Genomic DNA, 11002 nt, shown 5'->3' with positions numbered 1-11002 from the left:
AAGAAGACAATCGTCGGTGCAGATTTCGGAAATACCGAATAGCGAGGGTGATAACGAGAATAAAAGAGTCGTAGGATACGGTAGAAATACAGCGCGAGATAGGATAAGGGAAGACAAAATAGTACCAAAGGCGCAGACAACAAAGAAACGCGTCGAGAAAATAGAGAGAGAAAGATATAGCGGAGAGGAAGAAAGCGAAATAGAATCTCAGGAAGAAGATAGAGAAAGCGAATCAGCAATCGCGAGTATAAGAACAGAAAATATATTAAAAGATGTAGACGAGGTGTTCTACGAAGATCAAGCGAAAATAAAAATACAGAAAGGACCGTTCGTAACAGCGACGTTCAAGAAATTAAACGTAAAATGCCTGATCGACACAGGGGCACAAGTATCCGCGATGAGCAAGGAAATATACGATCAATTGAAACAAAACGGGGTCAAAATGGAAATACAACCGGTAGAGAAGATGCAACTAGTAGGCGCGTTTTCAAAAAAGGCAATTAAAATATTATTTAGAACCACGATAAAGTTTAAAATCGAAAAAGCAAGATTCGAGCAAGAGATTTTAGTCGTAGACAAACTAATACACGACATAGTGCTCGGAATAGACTTTATATGTTATCATAACGCCGCGATACAATGCGGGGATAGCGGAATAGAGATAGAACTCGAATCCGAGGACCGGAATATCGTAACTATAAACGCGATAATGCTAGAACAGGAAGCGCCGGATATAACAAATTGTACGGCAGAAGAGATGGATTCGTTTTTTGGAATAATAAATATAATTTCGTCTCTCCGTGACAATCGGCACTGCATCCATTGAGCGAGATTCCAACATCGCTCTGGAGTCGTATGTACTGTGTTAGAGTGGCGTAAGGTGCGAGGTCTGAATAGCTCAGTGGTAAGAGCAGTTGCCCGGAAAGCGAAAGACTCGGGTTCGATTCCCGATTCAGCCACTTGTACCTCGCATATTTTTTCAGACCCGCAAATGTTGTTTTCTAACAATTATTTGTCGGGCTGAGGAAGTGTAAACGCCCTACACAGACACAACAGTGCCGCTGTCACGGAAGAGATGGATGCTTGGTTCGTGCCTCCTCCCGCCTTAAATCCCCCCCTCGCTTCACTGAAGCGCCGGGGGGGATTTAATCTGAAGGGAAAGTTTTTTGGAATAATAAATATAACGGAAGAAGAAATAGACGAAAGCGACGAACCACTATTCACGCAGAGAGAAATAGTCGAAGTATTAATGAGCGACGAAGCCGAATCGGACGCGGAAAATCGCGGAATAAAAGATTTTGACAAGAAAGAAAGAGGCGAGCGAGCAAAGGAAAATATGATAGAAAGAATTGTAGAAGAAGAGGAAGGTAAAAGTATCGCGATGTTAAATTTACACGGACCGTTTTTCGGGGCGAGATCGGAACAGAAATACGCGTTATCGTTAACCGATGCACGAAACGGATCAAAAAAGACATACTATATGCCGGACAAAAGATTAAAGACGTTGACAGATACGATCGCGAACAAATATTTAAAAACAGAAAGAAAACCGGACATAATAGTTACGGACAGACAGGGACAATTCAGAAATGATAAGTGGAGAATATTTTGTAACAGGATGGGAATGAGAGCACGCACGTTAAATCCCACGGTGAATATAGCGAGAAATTCCAGGGAAATAGAAATTCACGTAATAGACCTGCAAGAAGAGGAGGAAAATATAATGGAGCAAAACAGAAAGATTCAGGATATGAGAAGTCAATTAGCCACTATACAAGTGAGAAAACAAAAAGAGACAGAGGTAATACCAAGCCCGATGCAGCTGTGCCAAAAGGCCAAAGAAAAAGAAAGACATAGAAATCCAAAAGAGGTGGATAGCAGAGACTGCGAAGAAGTCAGGTCAAGAAGGGGGAGTGACGTTGACAGCGTGGCAAAGAAATCTGAAAGAAGAAAAGAGACACACAAAGAATCGAGATCGAATCAAGGAAATGTGAAAGAAAGCAGAGAAAAGGATATACATATCTTAAACCAGTCCATCCAGAATGAGAAAGGTGAAGAAAACAATCCTAGTCCAACGATGACATCGAGGGACCTGAAACATAAAGAGACTAGAAGGGGGAGCAGCATGAGAGAAAGTGAAAATGAAAAGATACTTACCAATCCTCAGCCTAGAAGGGGGAGCGAGCAAGCAAAGAGCCTGAAGAGATCCATAGGACACAGCAGCGAAGCAGAAACAGGGGACGAATCGATGAGAGAACCTGTAAAAAAGAAGAGAATTAACCAAGAGGCTTTTGAATTGATGTTACGAGTGAAGGATATATTAAGCGAACAGATACCAGCCAAAAAGATGCTGGCAAAGATACAAATAAGTAAGTGCAAAGCATACATAGATAAGGAAGGCAAATGCGATGTAATTACAAAGACATGCACTGAGAGACTAACTAACGAAGGACTAAATATGACTTACGTGCAAAAGGAAGACCTTATACCAGATTGTATCAAAGAAATAAGCGAGATGGGAGTAAGAATGATACAATTGAGGGCAACGATAGACGATAAGGAAATAGAAATACACCCAATAGTATTATTCGGCAGGAAGGATGCGATTATACTGGGAAAGGAGTCATACGAGAAGCTTACCTGGCTACAAAAGAAATGGAGAGAGCAAGTCCAGCCAATGGTGCAAAGCGACGAGCATATCCAGATGAGGGAACCAACAGCGAGTGACAAAGAGACGATGGAACAGCCCAAGGGAGTAGCACGAAAGGCAGGAGCATACAAGTACGTTACCATGTCAAAATACTACAGAGAGCTGAAAAGAGAAAAAGTAGAGTTAGACACACATGACGGTTCAGACAGTGACGATATAGGAAACAACATAAAGACAGAAAGAGACAGAAATAAAAGAGAGTCAAATAATATTTCAGATGCAGACAGTAATAGATAAAGAATTTAGTGACAGAATAAATAGAGTATACAATATGAACAAGACAGACAGAGAGCAAATAAAAGATAAAATAATAGATATTGACACAATAAATAATAACGAGGAAAATAAAGACAGTTTAAGAGAGACACAATATAAAACAGAATGGGAGGACGAACGAAATGACGAGACAGACGTAGATAGCGATAGAAATAATCCCACCGCGGAACAACGCAACACGTCACTTATAACACACGCATCGAAAGAAGAACGCGAATTAAACATTTGTACACGCGACACAGTAGCGAGCGAGAATTTTGACACACAAATACACGATTTCGATACATTATTAGCGAACGCGGAACGGATAAGCGACGTAAGCAATGGCCGCGTTCAGCAGAGAAAACCGCTTAGTAGCAATCGAATGTGATTGGTTCTTACTTTTAGAACCAACGAATCAACGTCAAGTGTTGACAAGACGATAACTGAGCGCTTTCTCTGCTGAACGCGGCCAATCTGTCGGCGCGAAGTTGTGACAGACCATTGAACGCGGCGAACATAGACGCGAAAGTGAGAGAGAAAGTCAATTCGAAAATAGGACAGGGCGTTAAAGCGCGCGAAAGGGATCGATGGGGCGAAAACGAACAAAGCGGCGCGGAAAATAGAAAAAAGACGCGGCAGAAAAACATAATGAATAGGAAAAGAAAATTAGAAGCGCTGTGTAATACGGCGTACACATTGCAGCGACAATTAATAGATTTAATGCATGATACATATAAGGACGAGCGCGAACGAACAGATATGTTACGCGATAGATTAATTAGACTTAGAAAAAGACACAAATTTGTAATCCAACGGCGGAGAAAAGGACCAACAGCGAACGAGAGGGACATCGGCCAAAGGAGAGAATCAGCAGACCCGGATAATTCGGAAGAAACCGGAAGCAGCGTACGAAAGAAACAGGCGAGAGACGTCCAGGCTAAACCAAGGGTGACGCAACACTTGGTGGGAAAATTCGTAGACCCAGGCGGAAAAACGTTCGAGACAAGGTTGTTGGAAACTAAAATCCAACGGGACCAGCAGCAGACATTGGACCTCGAAAGCGAGAAATGGTTCGAGGAATACCAGCAAAAAGAAAACGTGGTGCCCAATCAACAAAAAGGGGACCATATCGAAAGCCCGGCGGGAAGCAGCTCGAGGCATGAAAGTTACAACATGCAATCGGAGAATCACTCGCCGGTGAGGAAGAAACGGAAGGCGATAAAAATCGTATCCAGCGAAGATGAGGCTGACAACGAGAACCAGACCACATCAGATCGCACCAACCACAGCCCGGTTTTTGGGAAAGTTCTCTCGAAATACGTACCGAATTTCGAGAAAACTTTAGAAGGGGGTATGCGATCGGCTGGATCGGTCCCCGTTGAGGAGATACGCGGGGGTGCCTGGGAAAGCGAGGAGGACAACACAGGGTGTGGTCCAAGGGAACGCGGAAGCAGCCTGTGCAGGAAGGACGATCTGAGAGGCGTTTTGGAGCATCGACGGAGGGCCGTCTGAGTCCAGAGCAGCTGTAGAAATTAAGAATACATTTAAGAAGCGCGCATTATTAGAAATAGTATATTAAAAATATTAATAGTCATTTGATAATGTATTAGAGGCCGGAAAACGGTAGATTGATTTGAGTTAATATTAATAACGCGTTAGAAACCGCAGAGCGGTAGATTGATTTGAGTTATTTAATTTAAAGCGTTTATTTTGAAAGAATTTATTTAGTTCGTGGAGATTTGGTTTGTACAAATAATCTAGTCGAAAACGGATACCTGAAATAATTAAAGAAATTATTAAGTTCAATTCATACGTGCTAATGAGGCGACAGATTTAATTCGAGTACCTAGTATAGGGAATTATAACTAGATTAAGGTGTATATACATGTTCCGGTTTTATTATTATTTGTTTACGCAGAGTTACCTGTAAATACTTACCTGTAGCGGCGTCAGAGTCCAAGGATACCTGTAAAAAGAGAAAGAATTAGTTGCATAAGGAATGGATACATGTGAGACACCCGGTGTGTAGAAAGCATAGCGCGCGAAGCGGCGTGACGAGCGGCGCGAACATCGGTGCGCAACCGAAATGCGCATGTGCGAGAGTGGGGAGCGAAGGAATGTGCGAGATCCGGTAGCGAAACTCGAGGTCAGTCGGCGCGAGGCGATAGTTGAGAGAACTCGTTATTCCGTTGTACATTTAAGACCCGCGAACGGCGCGTGATCTGTAGTAGTTCAGTTTCCTGGATTCTGGCAAGATTCGGGAGATTAAAGTCGATAGTTTAAATAATTGATTGCGAATAGTAATTCGAGTCACGTTTTTCATTAACAACCATTTCGTGATTTATTCACAAGTCTTATATTCAATAAACATATTCATTTTCAAATTTTAATTCAGTGGTCTTATTTCGGTCTTCGGGAACCCCGGGTGTATTCTTCAACAGGATCTTCAGGCTTCGCAGCGCTCGGCATCCCAAATTGGAAAAGATCGCATTCGAGGTGATTGTTCCGGCGAGAGGTGATCAAAACCAAGGAGTTTCGAGATTCCCGGCCACCCAGTTCCTATATCGCTCGATTGAAGTCCAATCCTTGCTGTTTAGAGGGTAAAAACAGCTGGCGACCGTATAATGGACAGAGAATCCACAGATTTCAATGGTATAAGTAAGTAATAAATCGGCTTGGCCGGTCACAACCTAACCTAACTTGACCTTATTTCCCCCTCTACCCCAGATTTGCGCGATAGAGACAAAAATAAGCGTTTCGTCGAACATTTCTTATTACGTCCAATATTTCTCGATCGATCGTTTCCCGCGTCCCTCTCGACCCGCGCGATGTCCGCGAAGAAGACGATGATTGTTCTCATCCTAGCGATAATGCTCGTCGCAGCGACGCCCGTCGACTCGGAGAAGAGAGAGGCGCTCCGCTTCCTGCGCGCGTACGGTTTTCTGAAGGACGATGGAGGATCGTTGTTGTCCGACAACGCGACGTCTCTGCGTCACCCGCTGTCGCTGTTTCAGGAATACTATCAATTATCAGGAAATGGTGCGTTAAACCCTGATACGCTTCGTCTTATGCGCAAACCGCGATGCGGTCTCGCGGACATTCCCGGTCGCGCGTATAGCCCGATCGCGCGAAAATGGCCGAAAACTCTTCTCACGTGGAATTTTCAAGTGACTAGCGAAGAACTCTTAAGAACGGCCGAAGCGGCGTTCGCGTTATGGACGGTGAATTCATCGTTACTCGGTAATGTTCCCGTATATACCCGACATCGAAAATCAATTTCCGGTTAAGCTGAGCATAGAGGACGTCCTCGCTATACAGAATCTGTACGGGTCTCACGACGATGGAAACTATCCAACGATTCCCACAACCACCATAGCACCCGCGACGACGACGAGCGTCGAGCCGACCGACCCCGCGCGCGCGGATCTCTGCGCATTGCGGCGCATAGATGCGGCGTTAATAATGAATCGTCGCTTGTACATAGCTAATCGCCGCAACGTATGGTCGGTCGACATAACCGAGAGACGCTACGGTAGACCCATGAAGTTGACGGATTACGCGACGTTTCTTCCGGCGAATCTCACGCGCCTGTCCGCCGCATATCGAAAACCCTCGGGCGATCTCGCGCTATTTGTTAACGATTCGATCTACGTCGCGGAATATCCCAGTTTTAAGCTAAAACCTGGTTGGCCTAGATCTCTCCACGATATCGGACTTCCCCGAGACGCTAAGATCAACGCCGCGATAAACACGCATACGGGACGAACCTACGCGATCTACGACGACGACAAAGTAGCGGAGATCGACGAATGTTGCGTGATAGCCGTTAGACACGCTCCGTTGAAAGATATATTTCCAGGAATACTGCCCGCGATAACATCGGCCTACCGACACATTGACGGTAACCTATATTTTTTCGCAAAGCATCAATTCTACGCGTTCAACAAATTCACGAATATCGTGACCTTCACGTACTCGGTATCGAGTGTCCTACGGACGGATTGTTGCGACAATTGCGCGATCTTCTGATTCGCGCTTATCATCTCGGCGACGTAACCGAGAGCGATGAGATCGACGAAGAGGATGACTGATAAAGCGACTTCCGCCATCGCTCTAATGTAATTGTAAAAATAGAATATGATAAAAAGGAGCAAAAGATGCGCACGGAAGGAGGAGCGATCTCTACGCGAGTATATAAAGATCGCCGAGTCATTAGACACTTTATAGTCGACGACGTACACTAAAGCATACGAGTGAAAAAAGATAGACAACCATGTACATAGCAATGGGACAGCAGCATCCGGCCGACGATCGATCGACGCTCGCCGAGCGAAATCGAGAGAATGACGCGGGATCCGCGAAGAAAGCGAGGATGGACAGCGTGTAAGAATATTGAACAACATATTTCAAATTAATACTTTTTTGTCCTATTAGCAATGTTTTTCTCATCGTCCGCATTTATATATCTTCAGACAAGGTTACAACTGGACGTCGAGATGCGACGTCGCGATCGGACGATAAAACGGACGATAAAACGGCGTACAAACATCTCGAAGTCGGTGTTAACGTCAGCCGACCCTCTTACGTGGAAGTCGTCCTCGGAAATTGTCACGGCAAAGAGATCTCGTTTGCGCCGGATGTGTGGAAGGAACTGCTCGATCTGCGATCCGTGCTTACATCGTACTTTCAGCGCGACGAGCGAGAGGAGATGCGCCCTCCAGCCCCGATATATATCGGACAATTAACGTTGCGATTCGGCAAACTTAACAATCTCCGAATACTCCGTCTCGAAACACCTAAGGATCGTCTAGTCGCATCGAGGAGCACCGTGCTAAATATATTAAACTTGGAGCATTGCATCAACCGCATCATTACAACTTTGAGCGGTTTAACCGGATACATCGATAACAAGCTAACGCGCTTCCTCGATATCGCGGCCGACGACCGCGATTGGATGCTTATTCCGACGGCGATACGCGACAGCGAGAACTTCGACCGCAACGATATAATCGATTGCGAACTGCAGGCTCTGCTCTTCGGAGAATCCTAACGCGCTGTTGTATCTCTGTACTGTCACAAATAAAAACGCTCTCCTTCGATGCGAGAACCTCTCTTTATTCGACATCCTTCCATTAGATTTTATGGAAAAATTTTCGCTACCATCGCTAATCATGATTCGCATGATACATTCCTAAACTATAGAAAATTTGCTGTTGCGCGTAATAAACGAGTATCACCGCTAATTGCGAGATGTTCGCTGTTTCACCTATGTAATAAATAGGGAGACAGAGCGTGACAGAGCGTATGATTGAGAGAAAAAAGATACTGCAATAATGTTAGTGCGTACATGTATATTACTCTCATACGCATGAAAGAGACGAAGATAGTACGATTATGACTGTGTTTGTCATGTACGATTGCAGCTCTGTCTATCGCGACATTACGCAACTAATCTACTGCTCTGTTTTACTCTTGAGCCTCCATCTCGTACACACATATGCACGAAAGTTTTATAAACAAAAATTTTTTTTACTAGGCTTCTAAATACATTTTTAAACGTTCACTTATATTCTTTCATGCATTTCCGAGTGGGAACCTATTTGATTTTGTACGTACAAACTGCACAACTTTTATATTAAGCAAATATTGTTACGACCTGACGCAAGAAGCCGATAAAAAACTGTAATTTTTTAACTTTTCTTCGTTTTTAACATAAAAGCGCGAGGTTCCCACTTTGTTGATGTATATACTTTAATCGTGGAAAAGGATTTCTCATTTCATGTAACCAATAAAAAAATTTCGGTGTACAAAAATATAATTATTATGGCCGGTAAAACAGGACAGTCCGGCATCCTCTTAACGATACAATGTTTGTTGTTCATATATTACGACTGAAATTTAATTATCATGCGCAGTTTTTAGCTACGACAGCTAGTTTTTTTCCACGCTAGATCCTGACCTATTCATCGATCTATTTCTAGATCTACGCGGTACGCGCGACGAGTCTCGTATCGCGCCGAGGTTCGCCCGCGATATTTTATTATCTAATCATTTTCAATTTTCCGTATTTACATGTCACGGTTCATGGCGACTCCCCGAGTCCTCGGGTCAGAGATGAAGCGACGACCGCGACGCGTCGATCGGAAAAATCGATCGGTAGGCGCAACGATGACAAGCGCTTCTCGTATCGCGCCGAGGTTCGCCGCCCGCGATATTCTCTCATCTCGTCGTCTTCGATTTATCGTATTTACGTGTCACGGGTCATCGCGACTCCCAAGGTCGGAGATAAAGCGTCGACCGCGTCTCGCGTCTTTAACGCACCTGACGCGATAACGCGATCTCTCGACCCGATTTCATCACCCCCTACCCCTCGCCCCTCTCACCCCGTTCGAGCTTCGTGACTTCCCCGGCCCCCCTCAACCCCGCTTCCCCTCTCACCATACGTACTCCTCCTTTTCTTCCCCCCTGCCCGACATGCCTCCCTCAGATATCTAAGTTTCTCACTTTATCCGCATGTTGACTCTCTCACTCTTATGGGAATTTCCAAAGCAAGGTGGGTTAGAACCGGCCATACTCATCTACTAATAAAGGCAATTCCACTACCTACGCACAAATTTAATAATACGTTTATATTTATAGAAGTAAATCAACCGATAATAGCGATAGACGTAGATAGCTGAACGTATTTTACGCCTACCGAAAGCGATCTAAATAAATGCATGCGAAATAATTATCAATATGTTTACGAACAGAATTATCCCGTGCATTACTTAGACGAAGGAGCGCTATGCGAAGTACAAGCATATGTACAGTTAGAGACATACACAAACAATTGTAATATTCGACACATACACACGAATACAACAATATGAATAGCGCTGAGTAACGCGAACTCAAGGTTATACTCTACACGAGCAAACCAACCGATCGAAATAACGTGCGAAAACGACGCAACGCGAAAATTAGAAATAAAAAGAAGCGAACAAATCACATTAAAAGAAAAATGTAAATTAACGACACAAGACGTCATAATACGGACAAAAAAGCCCGCGATAATAACAGTCGTACAGACAAATCTACCCGACTACAATCTCACACGACAAACGAAACGAAAAAACACTCGACAAAATTAAACCAATAAAATTACGAAAAGTCATCAGGAACCCGACAGAATTAAGGGACCTAAGCGAAAAACTTGACAAAACAAACGAAGACTTAGATAACAATTACTTTCCTACTAACGAACATATTATATATCCCGTGGCTTCAAGTTGCACAGGAATAATAATAATAATTTCCGTAATAGCAATTATATATGCTAAGAAAAAATGTAAGACAGAAAATAAAAAATTGCCAGAAACTAATATAAATCCGATGCGCAAACCAAAAAAAATACAAGAGCACATTTACGGCACCGCAAGCAGATCGAATAGAACAGCTGAGATAGAAACCGACACCGCGATAACTAACACTGCGATGATATATTAAAATAAAGTAACCATAAGAAATAATTGTAAATTGCGAAAAAATATAAATAAATATAGCGAATAGGGGACCCAGCCCCAATGGAGTGGCCTTCACTTGGACACAGTACAATTGGACACGGTGCAAATGGACACGTTACAAATGGACACGAGATTTTGCACACGGTTCAATTGGACACAGTGCATTTGGACACAGTAATTTTGGATACAGCAGTTTTTGGACACGTAAGAAAATACGCATTGTTTACTTGGACACCGCTTACTTGGACACTGCTCATTTGGACACCGTTTATTTGGACACCGTTCATTTGCCCACCGTTCGTTTGGACACCGTTATTTGCCCACCGTTCGTTTGGACACCGTTATTTGCCCACCGTTCGTTTGGACACCGTTATTTGCCCACCGTTCGTTTGGACACCGTTATTTGCCCACCGTTCGTTTGGACACCGTTATTTGCCCACCGTTCGTTTGGACACCGTTATTTGCCCACCGTTCGTTTGGACACCGTTATTTGCCCACCGTTCGTTTGGACACCGTTCATTTGCCCACC

The 11002-nt window shown here is 43.8% G+C and overlaps 2 protein-coding genes across 2 annotated transcripts in view; both read left to right on the top strand.

Moving 5' to 3' along the window:
- LOC115241474 overlaps window positions 1-4480 on the top strand; it is a 5723-nt gene extending 1243 nt beyond the window's left edge. The window contains exons 2-4 of the mRNA XM_029817239.1: window positions 23-475; window positions 1229-2827; window positions 3671-4480. Coding sequence (XP_029673099.1) covers window positions 23-475; window positions 1229-2827; window positions 3671-4480 — 2862 coding nt within the window. The remainder of the gene's footprint in view (window positions 1-22; window positions 476-1228; window positions 2828-3670) is intronic.
- Window positions 4481-6211: 1731 nt separating this feature from the next.
- LOC115241473 (stromelysin-2-like) lies at window positions 6212-6997 on the top strand. The gene has a single exon (XM_029817238.1). The coding sequence runs from the start codon at window positions 6212-6214 to the stop codon at window positions 6995-6997; it is 786 nt and encodes a 261-aa protein (XP_029673098.1).
- The last annotated feature ends 4005 nt before the right edge of the window (window positions 6998-11002 follow it).

The sequence above is a fragment of the Formica exsecta genome, unplaced genomic scaffold, assembly GCF_003651465.1.
Source record: "Formica exsecta isolate Colony F162 unplaced genomic scaffold, ASM365146v1 scaffold493, whole genome shotgun sequence".
Taxonomy (NCBI): Eukaryota; Metazoa; Arthropoda; class Insecta; order Hymenoptera; family Formicidae; genus Formica; species Formica exsecta.
Note: the sequence above shows the minus strand (reverse complement) of the source record. Positions and strands in the feature narration are given on the sequence as shown.

Bases quoted from the DNA above. Each gene is read 5' to 3' on its own strand.
- LOC115241473 (XM_029817238.1), top strand. From the start codon at position 6,212: ATGTTCCCGTATATACCCGACATCGAAAATCAATTTCCGGTTAAGCTG.